Source organism: Sesamum indicum, linkage group LG8 (assembly GCF_000512975.1).
Source record: "Sesamum indicum cultivar Zhongzhi No. 13 linkage group LG8, S_indicum_v1.0, whole genome shotgun sequence".
NCBI classification, from domain to species: domain Eukaryota; kingdom Viridiplantae; phylum Streptophyta; class Magnoliopsida; order Lamiales; family Pedaliaceae; genus Sesamum; species Sesamum indicum.
In genome coordinates this window covers 21353549-21380334 of record NC_026152.1, presented here as the reverse complement: position 1 = coordinate 21380334, position 26786 = coordinate 21353549, and the positions used below count along the sequence as shown (strand labels likewise).

Genomic DNA, 26786 nt, shown 5'->3' with positions numbered 1-26786 from the left:
ATACACCCATATATGTTCCCTCTTTTTTTAATTGGAATTGGGTAACCTCCTCTATCATTTTTCATCACCTTGATATCTTCAAACCTATGGCCCTAGTTTTACCAAATTTTGTCACAATTGATTGCAAAACAAAATAAATGCCGCCACCTCGTTCATCCTATCCCCTAAATCAAATAATTGCTGGTCCCAATATGCAACTTATTCTCAATTTAACTCATGCTCATGTGCAACTTATTCTCAATTCAACCAATCTCTTGGCAGTATTTTTCTACCGAGCCTCAACACAAACACAACAAAATAAAGCAAAACCAAATATCTGCAGTCTGCACCTACCCACCAGTTAGGCAGCACTTCATTTTATTTTGGGTCTCCACGTAATCATAACTAATAGAGGACTATCAACAAAATGTCTAAGCAAAACATCTCTTGGTTCAATACATCAAGTACATACAACATTTCCACGTGAATAGATATATTCATGTACAGAGGCACACATAAAAATCCAGTGGGCGTCTAAAATCTTATAATGAAGAAACCCTTCCATATCAAGTTTACAGCCACAAAAAGTGAGTGCAATCTTTATTCCCATGCCTCAAATGCAAAAGCCCTGTCATGTAATATGCCTGTAAAGAAACTTGTTTCTCCAACTACTTTTCAGTTCCCCCGTATCCCCAAACAGAAAAATATAGAAACAATTCTTCTACTATTGACCAAGGTTTCCCAAAAGTCGCTCAACAGCAGCATGAACATTTCCTGAAGTTGCACGGAGCGCTCTGATATTCTCTTGAGTGTCAAAGAAACCCATCTCTTGTAGCTGCGAGAGCTGAGTTGCATAAAGCTCTTCCGGGGGAACTAATAAACAAGCAACATTGAGATTGTTAGAGCGTAATCAAATTTACAGTAGACCAATAAAGAGGTTAAGAGAGCAACCATCAGGAGTGTTTGGAACAGTTAAGCTTCCAGCTCCAAGTCCACCAAACATATTCATCAGCATATCCAAACCCATATTACTTTGTGTTCCTGCATTTTTCGCAAACAACAAAAAGATGTTGCACAGGCAATAGTACTGGGCAAAAAATCATATGAAATGATCTCTAGATTTTCTAATTCCAGGTTTAAGTTGCTTTATACCTCTACCCGGACCAGTCTGAGCTTCTTCCCTGCAATAAGGGGATTAAGCAGGGGTCAGAAGAACGCCATCAGATTCCAAGCAATTAAGAGCATATGCAGCACACAATATATGCATCAAAAGCACAAAAAGTAGTTTCTATATTAGAGAATACAGACAATGAATAGAAGGTCATGAAGCATATATGAAACACCAGCACTCACAACTTTATATTTTCTTAACTAGTGCAATTATGTGGAACCCATTAAAGGTTGAGGTTGTTGGGGAAACAATACACATTTGCAATTGCACGCAAAGTTTGATGGCAAGGGCATTTGCATGGAAAGGCTATTCATCCAGGGGATAGCCTGAAAGAAACAGTCAACTGCATGGTAGAAGGTTTATGTTAAACCTCCAGAGTTCATGCATCATCTTCAAGAATAAAACCTGGTGTATACAGCATCAGTGTAATTATAGATAACTTCAACCAGCCTGTTAATTTCACCTTCTTCAGATTTAGGTAATGGAATACTAGCTACTGTAAGGTTGAATAAAAGAAATAATCATATTGCCTAGGGGCCAATGTAATCCATCATCAACTATTAATACAATCCGATATCTATGGATATCTTATATCAATGTAAACGTGATCGAGCAATTCCAAACCCATTAATGCATGATAATCAGAAACAAATCCTAATTAAGCTCAAAACAGTATTTCTCACTCACGGGGTTGACTGCTGCCGAGCAAGCTGAGAAAGTTGTTGCTGCAAAGCCATCATTTGCTGGAACAAAGAAAATTGGCAAGATTTAAGGAAAGAAGGCATTGATCATATGCTCTTATGACCTATGTTCAAAGTAAGCATTACGAAACAGCTGAGGAGTTACAATACTAATAGCATAAGACCAAACAGGATTATGATAAAAGCAAAACAGAAAGCAGACGATGGATGAGTGAGTTTTAACAGCAGTACAAAGTCAATATGACAAAAAAAATGGTTTTATCCCTGAACTGAACAAAATTAGCAATGAAACAAATTGTTTCTTAGCGCTGAGTTAATGTTTTCATAGCTGCAGAATGCTAATATTTGCTGTTATTACCACAATAATTCATGCAACTATTACCATTAATATGACTTATTGGCATGCTATTCATAAATTGTCATATATATCAATTGGGAGTACCATATGAAATATGAGTAATTACTATATGCTATTTTAATATTTTGCATATGGGCATGACCAAAGGTATTTATTTATATGTATTTACAAATATTTGTGGTATGTAAGAATACAATTCCTGCTCCTGGATGCATTTAAATCTTAGCATGATCCCGTTCTCATCAGTATAAATCAAAATAAACATAATCCACATGCTGGTGCATTCCCAAGCTGGTCTTATCATTTCAGTTATGAATTCAATTGTATCAAACACACCAAATCCAAATAATTCTGAGATTTAATTGTTCCATGATGCTATCAAGCACAACAGCCCCTGTGCCCCAGGATTAATTTATTTGCTGAACATAAGAAAAGCCATACAGCAGAGAAGTTGAGTGAAAAAAGAAGGTGCACATACCTGCATTGTCTCAGGTGATGTCAACTCCCGTAGAATTTCTGGGTTTTGCATCATTTCTCTTAATTGTGGGTTCATATCAAGCATGCTGCGGAGTTGAGGATTGAGTCCTAGGATCTAGAACAAAGGTTATGATTTCAGTACAACAAAAAGCAACAGTAACGAGCAGTTAATGTATAGTCCTGCAACTGAAGTAGTACTTGATCCATGTATTGAGGGTTGGAAAGCAAGCTCTGCATCATCTGTGCCACGGCAGGATTTTGCAATAACTGACCAAATGCAGAGGAATCTGCCATGCCCATACGCTCCAATTCAGGAAGAGAGAGCCCCCCTAATCCAGCAATACCAGGTAGTCTTGCATCGCCACTTTGATTAGTTCTTGCAGAATTATTTGTTTGAGAACCTCCTAGATATCACATTCAGGAGCTCACACGGTTATGCCATCACAAATACATCCAGAGAAGAGAATAGAGACAAACCACAGGATTAAAACATATTGTGGAACCAAACGAGGATATGGCTTGAAAGATTTTCTAAACTAATCAAGCAAGAAAGTCACTTTCCTAATGTAATCAATCAAGGAAGTTGCAAAAGCCTTTCCAAACAAAGTGCATGAATGAGTTACTGATGCAAGACTACCACAAGCAGCTAGAACTAAACATAGACTGGGTCATGAAGTCTTAATTGAGGTGATCTCCGCACTCACAGGCAGTTTCACAAAAGAGCCCTAGAGGGAAGGGAGAAGCAATGCCTGAAGAACAAAAGCAGAGCCGTACTAGAACCCCAGGGGAGTTGTTACTCAAATTAAATAAAAAGAGGAGAGTTACCCTCACCACACCTCTCATTGTTCTTTCTCTTTCTCAGTGCCACTTGCAAGTCCTTTTGAGAGGAGTACTTGAGGAGGGCATGAAAAGGAGAGATAAGTAAAGCAAGTAAGAACAGGTGGGTATCACAGAAAGCAGGAATAAATTTTGTAATGGACTGACATTGACAGTTATTGCAGGCCCTTCATCTTCTAAATCAAGACCCCACCCTACAGGAAAAGTCTTTCTGTTCCATTTCATTTCCCTCAACTCATATTAAATAGCTAATGGCAGAAGCAGAGACTTCGCTAAAATATTCCTAGGAGTCCAGGTCCATTTTCCATAATATATATAATATCTTCTTTCTAGTGCAGTATCAAAGGCATTTTCTTGGAGGAAGCCCCCACCTTACCACTAGAGGATGCTATTAGTATAAGAAAACCGCATGCAGGGCAATAAGTATGCGACATTTCGCAAACCGAAGATGAAAAACATATTAAAACTGCCTTATATGAACTAGTAAGAAAGAATACAGTCAGGTAATTCACAAAGGACGAACATTAACCTTAGCCTAACAAATTAAACAAGTCTAATCTCACCTGTATTGTTCCATGGATTGGGGAGTGGATTTGAATTTGGAATAGTGGTTCCTGTTTCAAGTCCAGCAGTTGAAGAATTAGACCCATCTCTGGCCTGGGCGCCACCATGATTCCCCAAGAGAGCTGCAAATGGGTTTGATGCATCAGTGGCTGCACCACCACCCATGGTCGATGCATTCAAGAAGGGTTCTTGGACATTTTCATACATGCGCCTGAGCATGTTAAAGCCCTCCGGAGAAGATTCAATGTTACTCATTGCTCTGTCAGTGTTTCGCATCATCTCACGCATTAGCTCAGGGTTCCTTGCAGCTTCTAGTGTTTGCCGAAGGATGCTGGGGTCATTGATAATGTGACCAAGTTCAGGGTTACGGTCAATAATCTCACGCATTTGAGGGTTACTCATAATCAAGCTGCGCATAATCTCCGGGTTGTTCATTAAACTTTGAATGGCAGGCATGTTCATTATCTCTCTCATCATGTTAGGGTTCTGAGTTAGTTGTTGCTGCACCTGTTCAAATTCAGGAAGTCCAGCTCCAAAGACTCCAGATGCCCCAGCACCACCTAGTGCACCTAAACCAAGCACTGGAAATGGGGATGCACCTGCACCAGCAATTCCAGTGCCCCCTGCATTGGGGCCAGCGCCTTGTGTGGCAGCATTACTGTTGGTATTCCCAGAACTGGCAGGAGCAGGAGTGGGAGTCGGAGTGGGAGTGGGAGGAGAGGCAGCTGGTGCAGAACCTCGAACCATATGAACAGTGTGATCTGCCTGCAAACCTTTTCATGAACAGAGAAAACAGACCATAAGGGGAAGGAATCTGAGAGTTGGAGGAAGAGAAAAGTTGAAGAACTGTTCAAAAGGAGTCAGACGTACGGCAAAAATCCTCATTTTCTCCAAAATACAAATAACACAGCACACTCCATAGGCAGGAGCACAATTTTGACAGTCAAAGAAGTAAATATTCAAGCAAGAAACCTAAGCTGTGGAACTGAAGCGAAAAAGCTTGTTCCTATTCTGCTACTGAATACTGATGAGTTTCCAAAAGCAATAGACCATCATTAGTGAGATGACAATCTCCCGTGATATTGCTAGTTATCAGTTTAGAGCAAAATCCTAAGTGATGATAAATGACTGCAAACTTTACATAAACCATTAGTAACAATTTGTGGTATTTGCAATTTGCCAACACACACCAGATAGTTCTGAATAGAAACACATATTGTCCACATAATGGTGAAGAGTAATCTTGAACAACTATGCACTCAATATATTTCATGGATTCACATTACCGAAGGGAGCCATTACATAAATAAGAAAATAGATTCACATGAAAGCAAGGTGGAAAAATACACCATCAAATTACTACTCAGTGGAGAGACTGAAGTTTCATGTATTTAAAACATAGGCATTGACAATGTAACACACCTAATAGATTAGTAGATTATGCATAAAACATTATAATGACTCTAAAAATGTGATATACCAAGCCATAGCATCACCATAGCAGAGATTCTTAAATAGATAGTAGATTCTGCATGTATATGCAAGTTGTCCTCCCTGACTGTTTACTTGAATGCACACATCTGCAAGTTCCACTCTATCCTAAAAGCCATAATTAAATAAATAAGTGTTATATCTTAATATATATCTTATATCATTCATCCAAAGGAGAAATGCAAAAGGACTCAATCAACAACACGATCAAAATCATTTGAAGATGATGTAATAAGTTTATATTTCAACGCAAAAATATTATCCCATCTAATCAATGTAAGTCTTCTACTGTATCGAAGTGTCCTATACCGAAGCCAGACAGATGTTTGTAAAATTTTCAAATTGCAGCATAACATATGCCTCATGCAATTAAATTGTTTAAAGGGTGTTGTATCCAGTGCTGACGAAAAAAATAATTCACCACCTGGGACAAAGAAGATCAAGCTTTACGTACCAGGTAATATCTTAAAATTCTCTTTAAGATGACAAAGCCAGCTTCTTAAAGCTGAGCACAATCGGTAACTCTCAGGGATCTGATATATGGTGTGCCTCTTGTGAGGCTTCAAACAATAGGCGTGGGATTATTAACTTATCATCACTAAGTTAAATCAGATCCATTATTTCACCATGATTGCATCCAATTAACAGTAGTTATCCCCCACTATTGACACGATAATTATCTTTGTGCTTTTGCTTCATCATTTATTGCTTAGATACAAATTTCAGGCAAGCAATGGCTTTATAAGAACAAATGTTTTGAGATTCCAGGAATTGCACTATAGAACTCTGAACCAATTCCATTGCAGGCCTTAACTTACTAGAAATTACTTGTGTAGACACTTGTCAGATAACCAAATCAACATCTCACGCCAAACAATACAAGCGTATGGATAGACCATTCAAATTCTTCATTTATGGAAAAAATACATATCGAATTTCCAGAAGGGGGAAGAAAAGCAAGAAAGTATTTAGAAACCCAGGGAAAAAACAAAAAAAAAAACAAAAAAGAAAGAAAGAAAGAGAAAAAGAAAAAGAAAAGGAAACAAGGCAGGAAGGGAAAGGAGAATAGGATACCATAGCTGATTAGGGTTTGGTCATCCTTCAAGATCCGACCTTTGTAAATCAAACGCTGCTGTTCAGCTGGGACATCGCAATTCTGAGCCAATAGAGCTTTGAATTCCCCGACGGTTGAATCGAGGGTGGTTTTGACCGAAAATTTAGAGCCATTGGAGCATCGAATGTTGACATTAACCTCCTCACAGGCAGCAACGGCGGCGCTGGACTGACCCTCCGCACCCATGAATTCTTTTGTCTTTTTTTTTTTTTTTTTTTCCCTTCCCTGAATTTGGGGTGGAGTGTTTTTGTTGTTTTTTGGTTGAGAAATTGAATAATGAAAGAAAAGGGGCAAGGTTAGATAAAAGGAAAATGGGGAGTAGAGGTGAAGGGAAATAAAAATGAAAATGGAGAAAGAAAAATAGAGAGAAAAAGGGGATTGGGAAGAAAATAATACAGGAGTAGGAGAGGAAGGAGGAGGAGGAGGAGGAGGAGGTGGGTCGGATCAGATGAAATTCTTTTTCTTTCTAGAAAGACAAACGAATTGGGAATTGGGATTTTATTGTAGTTTGTATGCATATTCCTTCCTTTCTCTTCTTTTGCAATTTGCTTCTCTCTCTCTCTTCATTTCTTTGCTAAACAATAATGATATTATGATTTGCATATTGAAATTATATTCTTTTTGTAGAATTAGAAAATTAGTTTAGTTGGATCCAAATAATTTATTATTAGAAAAAAAGAATATGAGGAGAATAGAGTGAGAGAAGAGGGAAAGAATGATGAGCATCTTCGCATTCGTCTATGCCAACCAATGTTTCATTATATTGCCTTGCTTTTTTATTTTGCACTTGAGAATAATAATGAAAAATTTATGGAGCTTTGCTGCATTCAAGTACCTGGATTTGAAAAAGAATTAATTATAAAAGAAAAGAAGGGCTACCAGCAAATCGCATTTGTAGATATAACATGGAAACTATGGGATATATTTTCTGTTATTTTTATTAAGAAAAAAACAAAAGGCAAACTTATAGTTTTGTTTCGTAAAATAGGGATATTGTACTTTTAATCATGTATTATAAAAGGTTTATATATTTGATCTCGTAGAATAAAAAAAACTTTGCATATGTGATCCTAAAACCTAACAAAATTTCAATTTTTTTTTTAATGGAAACCACTTTTCTATAGTCAAATGTGGTTTTCAATAATACTGAGAACTCATATTGCATTTTTAATTTCATAAGACATAATATATTGCATTTTTTAGTCTCATATTTTATAAAATGAACATATTTAGTCCAATAGAATAAAAAAACATTGCATATGTAGTCCCAAAGTCTATAGATGTTAAATTTTTCTCATCTTTCATCTATAAAATGCCAGACAGCAATAATAAAAATGAACCCAAAATAATATATATATATGTATTGTTGCAATATAGTGCATATTTGTGCCAAAAAAAAAAAAAAAGAATCTCCAACATAGTCCAAAGAATGTCATTTATTATTAAATTGAATTCAAATTTGCAAATAAATACTTGAACTCCTACAACACTCTCTTTTTGACATTAGAATCCTTATGTTGGGGGCTAGCTTTTGAGTTACATTAAATAAGCATTTCATCATCCAAAATTGACAAAAGTGGCTTCCATTCAAAATGTTTGTTAGACTTTAGGACCACATGTGCAAATTGCAATATTTTCTTATCACGTGAGACCAAAATATGTTAATCATGTAAACAATGAGACCAAAAGTAAAATACCCAATGTCTTATGGGACCAAAAGTGTAATGTTGATTTTCAAAATTGTTGAAAATCATATTTGAGCACATAAAAGTGGTTTCTCTCCAAAACTTAACGCATGTTAGATTTAGAAACTACATGTACAACGTTATCTTATTTTATAAGCCCAAATATGTGAATTTCATAAAATATGGACCAAAAATGTGATTTGCCGGTACTTTGAGAGCAAAAGTATAATTTCGCCCAAAATAAAAATTGTTATATTGCATATATATATATGTATGTATATGTATATTTGGTGAAATGTGAAAATTGATCTACTTATTGGGGTCAAGGGTGCTTTAGCAATTTGCAGAGTTGAAGACATTATAAACTTTAACAGGAAGGAGGCAGCAAATCAGCAGCAATGGAGAACCGTGCGATTCTGAGGGAGTGGTTCGACCGAGTTGACTCCCAGAGAACCGGAAATATCACTGCAACTCAGCTCAAGGTTCAACTCTTACTTTTTCTCTTTGCTTTTCGATCTATCAAATCCACAGGAAAGTTTTTGTACGTGATGATGTCGAATTTTTGTTTATCTCACTGGCCAGAGTGCTCTTGCCGTCGGAAACCTTCATTTCCCGGTATCCGTGGTTCAGCAAATGATCAGGTGTAGTACCGTAATACTGCTTTTGGAATTATGAATCCAATATAGTGAATTCGGAGCCGTAACATTGCTGGTTTGGGTTTTTTTATGCTGAGTGGCATGCTGTTCAGGATGTATGATTTCGACAGAAATGGAACTATGAGCTTTGAAGGTGAGTTCATTTGGTATTTCTCCATCTTTCCTTGTATTTTTGCAATCGGGCATGAATTGGTTTTTCCTTTCATCTTCCTGTCATATGAGTTGTTGTTTTCCTCTTTCTTTTTTCTTTTTGGTTGATTAAGAAAGGTCACGTTCTTATTGTACCTATTTTTTCCAGAATTTGTGCAACTTAACAAGTTTCTTCTCAAGGTTAGTATGCCCCTCCATAGCAAGTCTTTTTCCCCAAATACTAGAAACTTGTATAAAGTTTTCGACCATATTTGCCTTTCCTGCAGGTTCAACAGGCATTCTCAGGCTTGGAAAGGTGATTTAGTGCTAGAACTTGATTTAGTACATGCAATTCTTACTCAGCATGTCGACGTGGTTCTTATTGGTTGTGCACAATTAGGTATTTGATTAAAGTTCCACTTCATCCTTTTGTTCCATTGTGACCAGAACTGCGCAGTAAAACTACCTTTAGATTACAATATGCATACCATTATAAAATAGGCATGCTCTTTAGAGTAAGTTGACTAGGTTGGTCCATGTCTCTAGGTGCTTAGAATTGACTGAAAGCATTGTTTCGAAGCATTTAAGTTGATGAATATCCTTTTTATTGTATTTTAATTATTGATTTAGAATGCTATGAAATTTGTACGATGGAAGAGAATGTTGTGGTAAAAAATTTATTTTACTCGAACCATAGTTGCTTGCTGTTAGTACTTTGCAGCAGTCACCTTATATGATATCTTGATTGTCTTGTAAGTTTAGCCAAATTCATTCTTCTTTTTCATTTGGCACTTTTCTTTCTGATATGTATGAAGTAATACTAATAAAAAGTTTGTTGTGATCTCGTCCTACTTTTTGTTGGTTGAACCTAATGCAGCTACAAGAAGTAAAGATTAATGTAATTATGGTATTTTTTTCTCCACGTTTGAGCAGGGAACGTGGATATCTTGTTCCTGATGAAGCATATGAGGTATAAGCCACAACTTAATTGATGGATTTCCTTTTTCTTCTTGTTCTTTGCCTTTTACATCTGAATTTTATTGTTTGTTGTGAACTTGTTATGGTGCAATTGCAAGATGCTTAGTGTTTCCATTATGAGGACTTCTAGAATGCTTCTTATTCTATTCTTTCACGATATATTTCTCTGTTATTCTTTTTTAGGCATTAGTGAAAATTGGATTCTCTCTTGACTCCCCAGCTTTTTATACCGTTTGTGAGGTAAAGTACATGAGATAATCTAATTGATAGTTAGATGTAGTTTAGTGTGTTTATAAATAAGATATTTGAAATTGACTGTGTTCTCTATTAATGATGATACAGAGTTTTGATCAAACAAGGACCGGCAAACTCAGGCTTGATGATTTTATATCTCTTTGCATATTTGTACAGTCAGCCAGGTCTGTAGAGATCAATTAGCTTAATATCATTGCTTATGCTGCATTTTCGTGGTTGGAACAATAATGTTGTGCAACTGACTGAGGACTGGTCATGTTTTTTTCTTGGTTAAATTGAGTTGCTACTGGTGATTGGACCATTTCCTCAACTTAGTAGCTGTCATGTTGTTCTCTTATGATTCAAACCTGCTTTCCCGCTATTGTTAACTGACTGAAACATTGATTACAATTTTATATCCTTTCCAGGAACCTGTTCAACTCGTTTGATACAAGCAAGCAAGGCAGGGTGACTCTTGACTTCAACCAATTTGTTTACTGCGGTGAGTACAGAGTGACAAACTTATATACCGGATAAGATTCCAACCTTTATAAGTTAATAGATATGGTGGTGACAATGAGTCATAGTTTGAGCTGTCTTCTAAAAATAACCCAAGACAATTGGATTGATTTCTTCTGCTTTACAGGCATCATACGGTATATAGTTGTTCACTTAAACCAGAATCTCTTATTTGTGCAGCTTCAAATTGCAGAATATGACGGAGCACGCTTATGTTATTTGAGAAGGTGAAGTTGACATAGGGTATATGGGGTGATTGTGTGTGATTCCCCTGAGGTAGTGATGGATTGTATGATGTGATGCATGAGTCTGTATTGACTTGTGGTTCAACTATTTATTGTATCGTCATGTTGGACATGGAGTGGGAGACAGGGTTTTAGCCTAGCCTAGTGGTCTGACAACAAAGAAAGGCTTGATCATTGGTGTTGTGTTAGATTAAATGAGATACTTATTTGTTTATGAAGATTCTACAGACAGTAAACTAGTACCGAGTTATTTATGTGTAGAAAAAAGATTTGAAGTCAAAGAGTGGATGGTGAGGGTGGGGTGATGAATGAATTGCATTTGGAGAATGGAAATAATTATGGTTAAGTAAAAATTTGGAGGGGGAAGTTGATTGAATTCATCCAGAAAAGAAGAGAAAAAAGTGGGGTAGGGGAGATGTACCAAAATGTGGAATGGATGATGGGATGGTACAGAACAACCAATTAAATCAACAATGGTAGCAAAGTGGTAGTATAGTATTAATAAATATTTGATGAGTATGTATGTATGAGGTAAGATGGGGCCGCCGCTCTTTTGTATCATCTTCGCCATCCCAATCATGTCACATTAATCCAACTCCCCCAGTGTTCAATGCTTTTTTTTTCTTTTGGGGGGTGGGGAGGGGGGTTGTGAATAAAAGAAAAAACAAAAGTAAAACAGGGTGAGGGTGAGGCTCCACTCTAGATTTGTTTGTCCAGAGAAAAATATGAAGAGAGCACTCAGCGGGCATGTGAGTACGCGTCATATTTGTCCAGGACCGAAAACGCGTGGCCCAACAGCTTTCAATTCCAACCTCCCCCTTTCCCCTTCCCCTTCCCCTTCCCCTTCCCCTGCATTCTTACCCGCGAAAACCAAAAAAGAAAAGGGAAAAAAAAAGACAAAATTCCATCCTTAAATTCCGCAATCAGAAGAAAAATCTTAGGAGCAGCACAGTAAAGTAAAGAGAAGCATAGAGTGAGTGAATGTCACCGCTTTTAGCCTCGGAAATTCTGCTATCAAGTGCTAATATTCCTTGCGCTGAAATCATCAATAATCATCATCTCTCCCCCTCCCTCCTGCCCAATATTTATTTTCGGCTTTCTTTTCTTTCAAAACCAAATACCTAAGAAGAGCAGTTTGAATGGATTGGGCAGCGTTGATGGAAGGAGAAGGAAGCAGAATTGAGGGTAAGGAAAATAATAATAATATTAGTATTTTGAGTAGTTGTGGGAACGGAAATGGGGTTGAAGTTGTGAAGGAAATGATGGAGGTGATTGAGAAAGTGGGATCCTACGCTGGTTTTAGAAAGACTCAGAGAAAAGAATGTTTGAACTTAGTGAGGAGGTTGAAGCTTCTGACGCCTCTACTTGAAGAGATTAAGGAGCTTCATGCTGACGCTTGTCACCCACAGCCACACCCTCTCACTCACTTGCTAATTAATCTCAACACAGCTCTATTGGCTTCTAAAAAATTGCTCAAGACTTGTAACTCCGGCAGCAAGATTTTTCTTGTTAGAATCTCGAATCCTTATCCTCCTCCAACTCTTTTCTTCAATCCCTTCCATTTTCACCAATTAATCTCATCCTTTTGTCATTTCTATTCCAGGCCCTTGAGAGTGAAGCCTTGATGAGCAGATTTCATGCTGTTTACGATAAGCTAAACCAGGCACTTTATGATATGCCTTATGAGAAGCTTGGCATCTCCGAAGAAGTTAGAGAGCAAGTACTTAATTAATTAATTATCCTCCTTCTTCTTATATTCGCTATTTCTTTCTGTATCCATCAAATCATTTTTTTTTTTTTTTTTATTTGTCGATTTCTTTCCCCAGGTTGAGCTAATGCGTATGCAACTGAGCCGTGCTAAAAGGAGGACGGAAACACAGGATATGGAACTCGCAATGGATATGATGGTTGTGTTCTCCAAAAACGAAGATGACCGGAATGCAGACAGTGCAATCATAGAGAGATTAGCTAAGAAATTGGAGTTGCATACTATGGCGGAGCTCAAAACAGAAACTATGGCTGTCAGAAAACTTGTGAAAGCCAAGGGGGGCGCGCATAATAAAGACACCATCCAGCAAGTTGTGGATCTCCTTGCAAAATTCAAGCAAATAGCTGGAATTGATGAAAACAGTGTTCTTGACGGGCCTGCCTTATTGAGGTGTCTGGAGAAAAGCAAATCTTTGTTAATACCTCATGAGTTCCTCTGTCCAATCAGTTTGGAGATAATGGCTGATCCCGTTATCATCGCCACTGGCCAGGTAAATTATTCCTTAATCTTTATCCAGTTATTACCTTTCTTTTCATTTAATTTTCTGAAGCACCAAATTAAGTGTTTTTTTCATTTCTGCCATGTCTTCCCAGACTTATGAACGAGAAAGCATACAGAGGTGGTTAAATTCAGGCCACAGAACATGCCCGAAAACAGGACAAAAGTTGAATTACTTGACAGTGGCTCCAAACTTTGCCCTCCGCAATCTCATTCAGCAATGGTGTGAAAGGAATAACTACGACCTGCCAAAGAAGGAAATTAGTGATGATCCGGACATTGCTTCTTCTCCACTCGCCGAGGAAATCTCCTCCTTGATCCAAAATCTTTATTCATCCCACGTAAATTTGCAGAGAGATGCTATTTTCAGGATCCGTATGCTCTCCAAAGAGTCTCCGGACAGTAGAGTTTTGATTGCCAACAGTGGAGGAATTCCCCCCTTGGTTTACCTCTTGTCGTGCACAGATTCTGAAATCCAACAGCACATTGTCACTGCTCTTCTTAACTTATCACTCGATGAGGCAAACAAAAGACTTATAGCCAGAGAAGGAGCTATTCCTGCTATTATTCAAGTTCTGCGTAATGGAACGCAAGAGGCGAAAGAAAATTCTGCTGCAGCTTTGTTTAGTTTGTCAATCCTTGATGAGAACAAAGTTCTAGTGGGTTGCTCCAATGGGATTCCACCTCTTGTGGATCTCTTGAGAAATGGGACAAACAGAGGGAAAAAGGATGCTGCAACTGCGCTCTTCAGTTTAGTACTCAACCAAGCAAATAGGTCAAGAGCAATCAAGGCAGGCATAATCCCTCCGTTACTTCATCTGCTTGAAGATAAGAGCTTGGACATGGTTGATGAAGCCCTATCGATTCTATTACTTATTGCATCACATCCTGAAGGCAGAAATGAGATTGGCCGACTATCTTTTATACAAATGCTGGTTGAAATAGTGCGAGATGGGACTCCAAAAAACAAGGAATGTGCAACAGCTGTTATACTAGAGTTGGGATCAAATAATTCATCTTGTCTGCTGGCGGCACTGCAGTATGGTGTTTATGATCATTTGGTAGAGATCACAAGATGCGGCACAACCAGAGCACAAAGAAAAGCAAATTCACTTTTGCACCTGATGAGCAAGAATGAGCACATACCCTTTGTCCCTCGGAAATAGTGGTTGTTGCTGCTTTCGTGCCTGTTGCGGACTGATTTCCTTTTTCAATCTGAACATGTATCTAGCTGCTTTTGAAGTTTTCAACAACTACAAGCAATATTATCGAATGAAAATGAAACTTTTGAAAACAAGCTTTCTAGATCAACAATTAAAATGCAATGGAAAAGGGCACTGATCAACCGGATGGCAGTCATTTGTAAATGCTTTACTGAGTCTAAATAATTATTTGTTCGCAAATTCATCAAGTGTAATAAAAACTCAAGACAATGACTTGATCACAAACCCAAAGTTAAGTTCTTGATAAATATGGTGTGAGATAAAAAAGTAAAATAAAAATATAAAAGGAATACAAGGCTCTCCTTGCCTCTTAATCATTCAAATCGAAGCACCAAATGCGGCTAGTGAAGTTATAGTCTATACTAATTGACGAAGTTCTCCGGTATTTAGAGCAAACTTGCGGTGCTGTGAGAGAACAGAGGGAACTCTGATTGCCTGTATTCTTGACGTTAAATCATTTGCAGGTGATGTTGCTTGTTCCTTTGCTGCACTGAGGATTGTCTGCAAAATCTGCAGGGGATCACCGTGGCTGACTATCAAAACTGTGCACCTGCAACAGAAAACATCCGTTATCCAAGGATTTTAGACTATTACTGAGATTGAGTCCATTCATAATCGAAGGCAAGAACTCCCAAAGACCCAGTATAAAAATTCGAATGGAAAGCTCAGCAAGTATGACACAGTATTACTTGAAAATACATTTGATATCAATAGCAAGTTTGAATGATGACATAAAGGGAAAACAGAAAGAGGAACCATTACTCTTGAAATTCTGACTCCATTATTGCCAAAGCCTTTGTGAGCCTGGTGACAACATCATCAACACTTTCTCCTCCTTCTGGCTGCATGAAGGGATCTTTCTCATCCATGGCCCAAATCTCAGGGTACTTTAGAGGAAACAAAGTGTTAACACCGTGAGAGTACAGAGGTTTGACCACTAATAAATGTTATTTTAATTCATCACCTCCACGCTAAGCACAGAAAGTGGACAAAAAGAGAACATATTGCTGATACGTCAGTACTGAGATGGCATCTGCCTTAAAACTATATGTTTTGATTACTTACTTTATCATGAGACTTCAGCTCAAATGAAGGACCAAAGAATCGCTCCCGAATGTCTGGTATGACCTGTAAAGCAAATAAATTAAACAGCAATAAGACCTTTAGAAAAGTTAAAATCAGTACATATAGGTAGAAGAATACCAAAACTTACCTTGCATTGTGATCCTTCAAATGGAATATCTAAAACAGAAGCAACCACTTTCGCTGTATGACGGGTCCTTGAGAATGGTGAATAGCAGATCCGGACACTTTCCAGACTACTTTCCTTTTCCTTCAATTCCTGCATAGAAATTCAGACAAAATCTGAACTTTCACTTCAGCGAGTGATTGTACTAGATATCAGTACTGGCTGTCCTCACAGAGTACAGTCAATGAATGTTTTTGCTTGCTAAAAGTCGACAGCAAATGTGGTGTAAAAGTGTGATGGACCTTACCTTAAAGTTACCTCAAGTAGGGCAGTTGCCGTATGGAAAAACCATTTGTTGACAAGCAAAGACTTAACTTTTCTCCAGCAACTAGAGCCATGATTCAGTATGTCACCAGTATATGTTATTAAAACACAAGTCCTTTACATGAACATCTTTGAAAACCTAATGCAAAGCAGAACCCCTACATGATGGTGGGTAGCTATTTGAATAGAAGTTGTTAATTACAGCATTTTGCTTAATCCATCCAGCAGTTGGGACGCAGAATTGATGAGTTAAATAATTGGTAAGAAGAAGAAAGTATAAACAGAGAATCCCATGTAAGAGCAGCTCATAGATTGTTAAATTTGAATTTTCATCTAATAGTAGAGTAAGGGAGTTGTAAATAGTTGGGCATGCGCAGAAGACATATGCTATAAGTGTGAATAGACAGGAAATAAGTAAGGATTTCAGTTACTTGCCTTGAGGAAAGATTGTGCAGCCAAACGAGCTTGATGAACCCCATCAGAAGCAAGTTGATACTCATCAAGAATTCCATTTTCCTTTGAAAAAGAAGATAAAAAAGAAAATGAGAGAGAAGCATTGAGAGACATGAAGAGAGAGAGAGAGAGAGAGAGAGAGAGAGAGAATGAAGAAAAACCAGAGAGGAGACAATAAGAGCCCTTTGATTTGGAATACTTTTGCCGTGTCTGAGAATCCAAGATAAAAAAGAAAATGAGAGAGAAGCATTGAGAGACATGAAGAGAGAGAGAGAGAGAGAGAGAGAGAGAGAATGAAGAAAAACCAGAGAGGAGACAATAAGAGCCCTTTGATTTGGAATACTTTTGCCGTGTCTGAGAATCCAATATCTGTTGTTGAGAAATAATTGAGACGGATGCCAACCACTCTCCGACGACGATAATTCCATTCCCTGAACACACACACACACACTTCCACACAACTCGCAATCTATCTCCTCCGCGGCCGCCTCCTCTTCTTCTACACTGAGTAGGGGACTGTGTCAGTGTGTGGTGATGCCGATGGAACATACAATTTTACATAATGATAATAATCCATAATTATATATTAATTTTCTTATTAACAATATATATAAATGGAGAGCAATAGTATGCATATATATATATATATATAATAATTTTATTCTTGAAAATTCAATATTATATTATATTATAAAAGTATCGCTATTTAAATTTACAGAAAGCAAAAATCAAAGAGTGAAATTTATTTAATTTTCTAATAAAAGAAATAAATAATTAATGTAAAAGCAGAGGTTATTAGATTAGACACGCTGCGGCTGAGCCAAGTTCCAAACCCCTTTAGTACAATTTCAGCTGCACTACGTACAACTTCTCTCCCTCCCTTCCCTCCCCCCCATCCCAACCTTCGTTTCCCTTCCAGACCTACCTCTCACTCTCACACTCATGGCGCTAAATCTCCGTCAGAAGCAAACCGGTAATCTTCATCGCCCGCCGGATCTTCATCTCATTTCTGATTCTTCAACTTTAATCATTCTACTAATTTTCTATACTCATAATAATTTGCAGAATGCATCATTCGGATGCTGAATCTAAACCAAGCCGTCAGCAGCGCCGCTGGTACCGCAAACGAGGACGTCTACAAGATCCTGATCTACGACAGATTTTGCCAGGACATACTCTCCCCCTTGATCCACGTCAAGGACCTGCGTAAGCATGGTGTCACCCTCTACTTCCTCCTTGATAAGGATCGCAATCCCGTCCACGACGTCCCAGCTGTCTACTTCCTCCAGCCCACCCCTCCAAATGTTCACCGCGTCATCTCCGACGCCTCTAGGGCCCTCTACGACTCTTTCCACCTCAATTTCTCCTCCTCCATACCCAGGCCTCTCCTTGAGGACCTAGCCACCGGTACCTTTCATTCATTTATATTTACTCTTTCAATTTGTTTGAATTAGAACAACCCAAAAACAGCAAGTCTTTTTTTTTCCCTTCCCCTTTAGGAAGAATGATCTATTAGTTTGTTCGTCTGATCTTATCAGCAGAGTGCGAATTCTGATTGCTTTGATTAGTTTTATCTTCATATATCGGTTTAATAATAATGAAGGGATTATTGGGGTCAGAGGGGAATCAGATTTGCATTTTCTCTTTTGTGGTTGGGGAGGGAGGGGGGGAGGAGCTAGTGACGCCCTATTAAGATTTGTTTCTAGCAGTAGACTGCATTTATTAACAGGATGAAGTCCTAGAATCAGAACATTGGCTTTATACATCTTAAATCCATATTGCTTGAGTTGGAATCATAGCAAGACCTGATATTCGGATTGACTTTGGTTTCTGGTTCAGGAACAATTACTTCTGATTCAATTCAGAGGATTTCCAAGGTGCATGATCAGTATTTGGAATTTGTGACCCTAGAAGATAACTTATTTTCCCTTGCCAACAAGAATTGTTATGTTCAGTTAAATGATCCCTCTGCCGGAGATAAAGAGATTGAGGAAATTATTGAGAAGATTGTGGGAGGGTTGTTCTGTGTTTTGGCAACGCTTGCAGTTGTGCCCATTATTAGATGTCCTCGTGGAGGGCCAGCTGAAATGGTGGCGTCCTTGCTGGATCAGAGATTGCGGGATCATTTGTTGGCAAAGAACAACTTGTTTACTGAGGGTGGGAACTTTACAAGCTCATTTCAGAGGCCAATTTTGTGTATATTTGACAGGAACTTTGAGCTATCTGTGGCCATACAACATGACTTTAGGTATAAGCCACTTGTTCATGATGTGCTTGGTTTGAGATTGAATAGATTAAATGTCAAAGGGGAGAAAGGCGGGATGAAATCATATGAATTGGACCGATCTGACCCATTTTGGACGGCAAACGGGTCACTGGAGTTTCCAGAAGTTGCTGTGGAAATCGAGACGCAGTTGAATAAATATAAGAAAGATGTGGAGGAGGTTAATAGGCGGACTGGTGGTGATGAGGCTGAGTTTGATGGAACAGATTTGATTGGCAACACAAAGCATCTGATGAATGCAGTTAACTCCCTTCCCGAATTGACTGAGCGAAAGCAAGTGATTGATAAGCATACTAATATTGCTACTGCATTATTAGGTGAGATCAAGGAAAGATCACTTGATTCTTATGCTAAAAAGGAGAGTGACATGATGGTCAGAGGCGGGATTGATCGCAACGAGCTTCTTGGTGTGCTCAAGGGCAAAGGGACAAAGATGGACAAATTGCGGTTTGCAATCATGTATCTTATTTCAACAGAAAGCATCCCTTCATCAGAAATTGAAGTGGTGGAAGCGGCACTGAGGGAGTCTGAAGTTGATACCAGTGCATTCCAGTATGTGAAGAAGATAAAAGCATTGAACCTTTCCTTAGCATCAGCTAATTCTGCAAGCAGGAGCAATATCGTTGATTGGGCTGAAAAACTCTATGGGCAATCAATTAGTGCAGTAACTGCTGGCGTGAAAAACTTACTGTCCAATGATCATCAGTTGGCTCTGACGAGAATGGTTGATGCACTAATGGAGGGGAAACCGAATCCTGAAATTGACTCCTATCTTATTTTTGATCCCCGTGCACCAAAGTCAACCTCTGGCTCAAGTGGCAGTCACCTGAAAGGACCATTTAAAGAAGCTATTGTGTTCATGGTCGGCGGTGGGAATTATGTAGAGTATGGAAGCTTGCAAGAGCTTGTTCACCGACAGCAACCTGCCAAGCATGTGATCTATGGGACCACTGAGATTCTCACAGGAGGTGAGTTTGTGGAGCAGCTTGGACTGCTGGGGCAGAAAATGGGTTTAGGAAGCAGCCATAACCCTGGCTCATCTAGATAGATGTATTTTGATTATTCTCGTATTGAAACAATGTGGTCTTGATCTTGCTTCTGGTCATGGATATCGGCCTTGGTGCCCTAATCAAGTCAAATGATTTTAACTTCACTAGACCAATGTGTTAATAGTTGTTAAACAAATGGTGTTATGTTTTTATTTTCTTGAACACCAATCTACTTAGCCGCTTTACACTTGTTGCATAGTTCGACTTACATCAGGTGTAAGATCATTCCTAGTCATTCTGTCAAGATTTGAGCTTTGTTAAGTTGATGCATCCTTTTTACATTACATTGCTTGGTTATCCCCAACCGCTACTTGCTAGTTGGGTCATAGGTACATAATCCATATGATGGGTACAGGTAACATCCTTCATCAGAAGACTCTTCATTGTATCAGACCTAACAAAAAGTTAAAAGTAAATCATTTCTTGGGAAAAAGAAAAGAAAAGAAGTGGGAGATGTGTTGTAACTTTATAGGAATTCAAAGAAAATTCAGAATGAAATGCGAGGAAAAAATATCAATGTATAGGTGGTTGAGAATTATGTATCCTTAATTCCCTCAATTCAATGATGAATTTACCACAATTGAAGTAGAAGATAGGGTGAAGAAGACAAAGTTGTTTGAATCCGCATAGAACAGAACAAAGCATGGTGGTGACTGAAATTGAATGAATGAATGGAGGAAGGAAGAAACAAAAGAAAGTGAATAATGATAATAATAATAATACAAGAAGTAGGAGGTTCAGAAATATAACAATGGGAAATTACGGAGGGGTTTCACTGCAAAATGGCTCAAGTACAACAGTCCCACGCCGCAAATTCCCGTTTTGTTATATATAATATATATATTCTCTGTGTCCCACTCCCACTCTGCATTCTTCCTCCCGCTCTCCCCTCTCTTTCCTTTTTCTCTCCTCCATCAAACTTCCCATTCCCATCTCCACCATCGCATGATCCCCCCCCACTCTAAACCTTTTTACAATCTCACCCTAAAAGTTGAAATCAAAATTCATCATCAATTCTGATCCCCCATACCCGCCAAGATGTCCCGCCGGACTCTCCCGATCCTCAACCATCTCCTCTCCACCAGGTTCTCCATCGCCTCCCGATCCGTCACCTACATGCCCCGCCCCGGTGATGGCGCCCCACGCCCCGTCACTCTCATTCCTGGAGACGGCATCGGTCCACTTGTCACCGGCGCCGTCGAACAAGTCATGGAAGCGATGCACGCCCCCGTTTATTTCGAGAAGTACGATGTACATGGTGATATGAAAGCCATCCCTCCCGAGGTGATCGAATCCATTAAGAAGAATAAGGTTTGTCTCAAGGGAGGACTCAGAACCCCTGTTGGCGGAGGCGTCAGCTCCCTCAATATGTTATTAAGGAAGGAGCTCGATCTCTATGCCTCCCTCGTCCATTGTTTTAATCTGCAGGGCCTTCCCACCAGGCACGACAATGTCGATATCGTTGTGATTCGGGAGAATACCGAGGGCGAGTACTCTGGTCTGGAGCACGAGGTTGTTCCTGGAGTAGTCGAAAGCCTTAAGGTAATTTTCCATCTTTTTTTTTTTGGGGCTCTGTGCTATTGTTAAATTGTGCAAGTTTGCTACTTTTTGCTGTTTATGACTTTTTTTAATTGTAATTTGTAATTTGTAATTTTGAACCAAGTGCTAAATTAGGCATTTCTAGAGTTAATGAATGCATGGTATATTGATCAATATCGAGGACTGAGTACTGGTTTCTGGATCATGTAACTATTTCAGCGAATGATGGTTTTTCTCAGCAAATTGCATCAATTCAGTAATTTAGGGATATTTCCAACTACTTCAAGTCTTCAATTATCATAACAGTTATTTCTTTCAAAAAGTCAAGAACAACAGAAAATAGGAAAGGTTTACACAGCCCGGAGAACAATAAGAAAGAATCTTGCTTAGGTAATTTTGGTTCCTTGTTTTCAACTTTGCAATTACGTAGCCCTCTTTAGCTGCTTACTTTATTGCTACTTGGCAAACTTCATGTAGATTGTTCCTTTCTCTTCTTATTATGTTTTGAGTGTTTGTAAATTATCTGAGATATGCTGGTATTTATTTTTCTCATCTTTCCCAACTGCTAGGTGATAACAAAGTTTTGCTCAGAACGAATTGCAAAATATGCCTTTGAGTATGCCTATCTCAACAACCGGAAGAAAGTGACTGCGGTGCATAAAGCCAATATTATGAAACTTGCTGATGGTCTATTTTTAGAATCTTGTCGTGAAGTTGCTAGCAAGTATCCCAGTATCCAGTACAATGAGATGATTGTGGATAACTGCTCGATGCAACTTGTTTCCAAGCCAGAGCAATTTGATGTGATGGTAAATGAAAATAACAATCTGCTGTTTCCGATTCATTTTCACTGACCTGTTTTCACCCAGCCGATGTTTCTCTATGTGTAGATAGCTTCCATATCATGTATCTAACTGATGTTATGGCGTCTATCCAACATCAAATCTTGATAATAGGACTTAATGATTCAGGAGTTATAGGTGACAACGTATTTCTTTTTTTTTTATAATTTGAAATATTAGCACATCTCCAAATCTTACTATACCCAAAACCTTAATATGCTACTGATCTGGATTGTATGTGTTCAAATCTATTAATGCACTATTCTGAGAAGAACAATCTATCAGCAAGTGGAGTAAAGTTGGACTTAAATAATAAATCATGGTTCTATTATCAACTTTTGATATGCTGCTTTAAGAACACGGAAAGCCTTATTTTTAGTACTCTTGTCAAAATGAGAAATGAAGGATAGACATGGTTGTCTGCGTGATCAATCATTTGATTGGCTGCCACCATGACACTGTAATTTGTTGAGCCTGAATCACTAATTTCTATGTTAACACGTTGTCCTGATTCAAATTGTTAAATAGAATAGGTCCCTGGTTTTTCATTGTGCTGCTTTCACATATATCAAAATGGTTGACCAAAATTTGGAGAAGGGATTATCATGCGTCTTCATCCTCCTTCCAATTCCTCCTTTATTCTCATTTGAGTGTGGGTGTTGTGGGTGGCTATGATTGGGTTAAACTAGATCATACCAGTGTAGGCTTGATAAAGACCATGCTGCATTTTCCTCTTGATATGGTTCCTTCTCATTTTATGGTTTTTATTACTTTTCTTCAGTATCCTGATCTGTGTGGTACTATTCAATGAGCAAATTTACATTCTGCAGGTTACTCCTAATCTCTATGGGAATCTGGTTGCAAATACAGCTGCTGGTATTGCTGGGGGTACTGGTGTCATGCCTGGAGGTAAGTGTCGATTTGAGAACTTTTTCCACCTTATAAAATTGTAAGATTGCAGGCTGCATTTCCTTAACTTGTAACGCTATTAATCACCATGAAACTTGTGATTCTTGGGGATAAAGCATCTTTCTGATAAAAGAATGTTCCCGTGCTTTGCCTTCAATCTGCAATTGATTTCATTGACCTGGTTCAGTGTGGATGATATATATAATCTGATTTCTTAAGTGACAGACAGATCTAGTTTTGGTAATTTTCAGGAAATGTGGGGGCTGATCATGCTATTTTTGAGCAAGGTGCTTAGTGGAGCAAAAGAAGGCAAATCCAGTGGCGTTGCTTCTTTCATCCGCTATGATGCTGAGACACCTGCAGTTTCCTTCATTTGCTGATCGACTAGAGATTGCCGTGAAGCGTGTAATATCGGAAGGTAAATGTCCGACCAAAGATCTTGGTGGAGGCAGTAGCACACAAGAAGTTGTGGATGCTGTCATTGCCTATTTGGATTGAATTCTTTCCAGTGCTTCCTAGTGTAGAACTAGGTGCTCGCCCAATTTCCTCAGCTATTTAATGGTCTTGCTAGCAAAATTTTACACCTCATTTTTGTAATGATTTTCATTTGACATTCGACACTTCAGTTGCTCAGAGAATTCACACTCAAGTCAAATAATGATTTAGGGATCTTCTTACTTGGAACACACAAGAATAAGAATTCAGAAGAAAATGAAAATTCTTCAATAGATGTTATTATGAATTTTACTTTGCAATTACTGTTGGCTGAATATTTAGGAAATGCCTGATCGCAAATGGATGCTCATCTCATCTTTAGCTGATGGTAGTTGTTCTGAAAAGTTGAGATGTTTGAGAAGATGTAACAGGTTGCGTTGCCATTCTAGGCATTCATGGTTGATGGAGTTAATTTCTTCTGCGAGTTTTGTACAGAATTTGCTGTTTAATGCATGTCACAAAAGATGTTATTGCTATGGTATGCATACAGCCACTGGATGGTCGAGAAAGGAAATAGTGGTTCCCCTACGCATACCTCTAGATGATGTTTCATTAAAATCAACACTTCTTTGTTTATTCGTTTCCTTCATTTCTTACATTGGTGACACATCGACTGTATTTAAAGTCCTTGTACATAAGATGTTTGGAACTGCATTTGCTATGAAATAATCATTATAGTGTAAAGCAAAAACCATTTGGCATCGTAGGTTATACACAAGATGCCTGGTCCCGGAATATGATGTATTTTCTTCCACTTAATTCTAACAGCAATCCATTCCACTGCAGAATACTATATTGATAATTAAAATGACAAGAAGAGTCAAGTAGTCAGCTGTAAGCCATCCAGTCCAGTATGTGGCCCATGTACTGAACCATAAAAAACAAGATTATAAAACCACTCCACCAAATATCTGCGCTACCTGTGCATATAGAGGCAAGCATTCAGTAATGGTGGAGCACATTGCCATTATTGGAGCTGGAATCAGTGGCCTTCTGGCCTGCAAATACACCTCATCAAAGGGCTTAACTCCCATTGTTTTCGAGTACCAGGATGAGGTTGGAGGTGTGCGGACAAAAACCATAAGAACAGCAAAGCTCCAGACCCCTAAATCACTATCAGTTCTCAGATTTTCATGGCCACCATCCCTTGTACAAAATTTTCCCACTCAGAACAAAGTTCTTGAATATATCCAATCTTATGCGCATCACCATGGTTTGCTCAGCCACATAAAGCTCAACACAAGAGTCGTCAGCCTCAGCTACGATGGACCACCATAAGAAGAAATGCGGACATGGACATTGTGGGGTGGGACAGGTAAACCGTTTGGTCCTAAAGCTAAATGGAAGGTCACAGTGCAGGACACTGGGAGCCTCTACACGGAGGTCAGTGTATCCTGTCGAATTGCTGAATGCCTGGTGCATCATGCATGCAGCATACATGCTGATGATAACTTACAGAATTCTATTCTTAATCCATTTTGATTTCCTCAATTAACTGAACGATGGTGATGGGATGAAAACCCAGGCTCAACTGGTTGATTTTGTGATGATGTGTGCGGGAAAGTATTGTGATTTCCCAAATATTCCAGAACTTCCTCCAGAAAAGGGCCCGGAAGTGTTCCAAGGGAAGGTAATACACTCCATGGAGTACTCTGCCATGGATTATGCAAGTGCTGCTAAGCTCGTCCAAGGAAAGAGAGCAAGCGTTGTTGGGTTCCAGAAATCAGGAATGATATTTCAATGAAGTGCTCATCTGCAAATGGTAACAAGTAGGTTATAATAATTGCCTTTCTTCTTCTCTTTTACAGCATGGATTTTTTAATGGTGTTAAGGCTTTTGCGGGCATCAAGCAGCGAGAACACTGGAATATGCCTGATTTCTTGCCATGGGGAGTTCCCCTGGCTTATCTCTATCGAAATCGCTTCTCTGAGCTCTTGGTTCATAAGCCTGGTCAAGGGATCCTTTTAAGCCTCCTCGCAACATTTCTTTCACCTCTGGTGATGAACCTCACAACACTTTCAAATTAACCCGACTTCCTATATCTATTCAACAGCTTAGATATCTAAATGTAAAAGGCTTGCTGTTATGTAAGACGTTGATAAATTTTGACAGAGATGGGGGGTTTCAAAGTTTGTTGAAAGCCATATAAAAAAGAAGCTGAGGCTTGCCAAACATGGGATGGTACCCAAACATAGTTTCTTGAAGGAATTAAATTCTTGTTCGATGGCAAAAATACCTGAGGGCTCCTTCGATCGAGTTGAGGATGGAAGCATCATAATGAAGAAAGCAGAACGCTTCAGCTTTTGTAGTGAAGACATTCTCATAGAGGGTGAAATTGAACCTCTGAAGATTGATCTATTGGTACTTGCTACAGGTTTCAAGGGTGTCCACAAACTGCAAGCTACCTTCACATCCCCAACTTTTTGGGATCTGATGGACAAGGATACTAGGCTTCCACTTTACAGGTTATCCTTCACAAGTATAAATGTTTTTCCTCCTTTCTGATATAAGCCAGATAGTCTAGATCAATTGATAGTATAAAGTCTATATTTCAGGGAATGTTTCATCCTCGGATACCACAACTAGCCTTTATAAGAGTCTCAGAAAGTATTGCAAATCTATTCACCTCAGAGATGACATGTCGATGGTTAGCAGAGCTTCTTGATGGCACATTCAAGCTATCAAGCATAACAGAAATGGAGGAAGATGTGTGTCAATGGAATAATTACATGAAGCAGTCACTGGGTGAATCCTATAGCAGATCATGCCTTAGTTCTGTGCAAATATGGTACAACGATTAGTTGTGTAACGACATGGGATGGAAGCATCACCGGAAAAAGGGTCCCTTCAGAGAATTGTTTGAGCCGTATGGACCAATGGATTATTCTTTACTATGTAATGGCTTCTGCCGCAATTATCAGAATAACATTCTAAAAGATTCTTTACTGTTTTAGTAGGGTGTACATATCTTTATTCAATTAAACAGTGCTTTTGAACCCTTTTGAAGGTCATACTAAATATGTAGGAGGTTTAAATTTCCAAGAAGCACAAAGCAATATTGAAATTAAAGCTACG

The 26786-nt window shown here is 38.7% G+C and overlaps 6 protein-coding genes and 1 pseudogene across 7 annotated transcripts; 5 read left to right on the top strand and 2 right to left on the bottom strand.

The window, feature by feature from the left end:
* LOC105169854 (ubiquitin domain-containing protein DSK2b-like) lies at positions 397-7151 on the bottom strand. Its single transcript, XM_011090399.2, has 8 exons — positions 6653-7151; positions 4087-4860; positions 2885-3090; positions 2688-2801; positions 1838-1893; positions 1132-1160; positions 931-1020; positions 397-852 (listed from the first exon to the last, which is right to left on the bottom strand). Exons 1-8 carry the CDS (start codon positions 6876-6878, stop codon positions 704-706), a joined length of 1644 nt encoding a protein of 547 aa, XP_011088701.1. The 5' UTR covers positions 6879-7151; the 3' UTR covers positions 397-703.
* LOC105169850 (SEC1 family transport protein SLY1) lies at positions 7248-20111 on the top strand. Its single transcript, XM_011090394.2, has 4 exons — positions 7248-7258; positions 17499-17566; positions 17659-18000; positions 18433-20111. The coding sequence occupies exons 2-4, from the start codon at positions 17536-17538 to the stop codon at positions 19923-19925; spliced, it is 1866 nt and encodes a 621-aa protein (XP_011088696.1). The 5' UTR covers positions 7248-7258; positions 17499-17535; the 3' UTR covers positions 19926-20111.
* LOC105169851 (sorcin-like) lies at positions 8660-11398 on the top strand. Its single transcript, XM_011090395.2, has 10 exons — positions 8660-8859; positions 8960-9018; positions 9126-9166; positions 9332-9363; positions 9450-9478; positions 10096-10132; positions 10324-10380; positions 10483-10559; positions 10803-10876; positions 11074-11398. The coding sequence occupies exons 1-10, from the start codon at positions 8776-8778 to the stop codon at positions 11091-11093; spliced, it is 510 nt and encodes a 169-aa protein (XP_011088697.1). The 5' UTR covers positions 8660-8775; the 3' UTR covers positions 11094-11398.
* LOC105169852 (U-box domain-containing protein 15-like) lies at positions 11996-14698 on the top strand. Of its 2 annotated transcripts, none has more exons than XM_011090396.2 (4): positions 11996-12646; positions 12742-12858; positions 12965-13396; positions 13500-14698. In XM_011090396.2, exons 1-4 carry the CDS (start codon positions 12278-12280, stop codon positions 14568-14570), a joined length of 1989 nt encoding a protein of 662 aa, XP_011088698.1. In that variant the 5' UTR covers positions 11996-12277; the 3' UTR covers positions 14571-14698. The 2 variants fall into 2 exon arrangements, with proteins under 2 accessions (XP_011088698.1, XP_011088699.1); XM_011090397.2 differs by having other exon boundaries at positions 11997-12323.
* On the bottom strand, positions 14755-17175 carry LOC105169853. Its single transcript, XM_011090398.2, has 6 exons — positions 16899-17175; positions 16576-16656; positions 15841-15969; positions 15693-15755; positions 15390-15514; positions 14755-15177 (listed from the first exon to the last, which is right to left on the bottom strand). The coding sequence occupies exons 1-6, from the start codon at positions 17019-17021 to the stop codon at positions 14985-14987; spliced, it is 714 nt and encodes a 237-aa protein (XP_011088700.1). The 5' UTR covers positions 17022-17175; the 3' UTR covers positions 14755-14984.
* LOC105169847 (isocitrate dehydrogenase [NAD] regulatory subunit 1, mitochondrial-like) lies at positions 20783-23944 on the top strand. The gene is given in 5 exon segments (XM_011090392.2): positions 20783-21468; positions 22035-22274; positions 23138-23216; positions 23468-23506; positions 23509-23944. Coding segments are annotated over 5 exon segments (1068 nt in total). The 5' UTR covers positions 20783-20964; the 3' UTR covers positions 23715-23944.
* Positions 24113-26680, top strand: LOC105169848 (annotated as a pseudogene).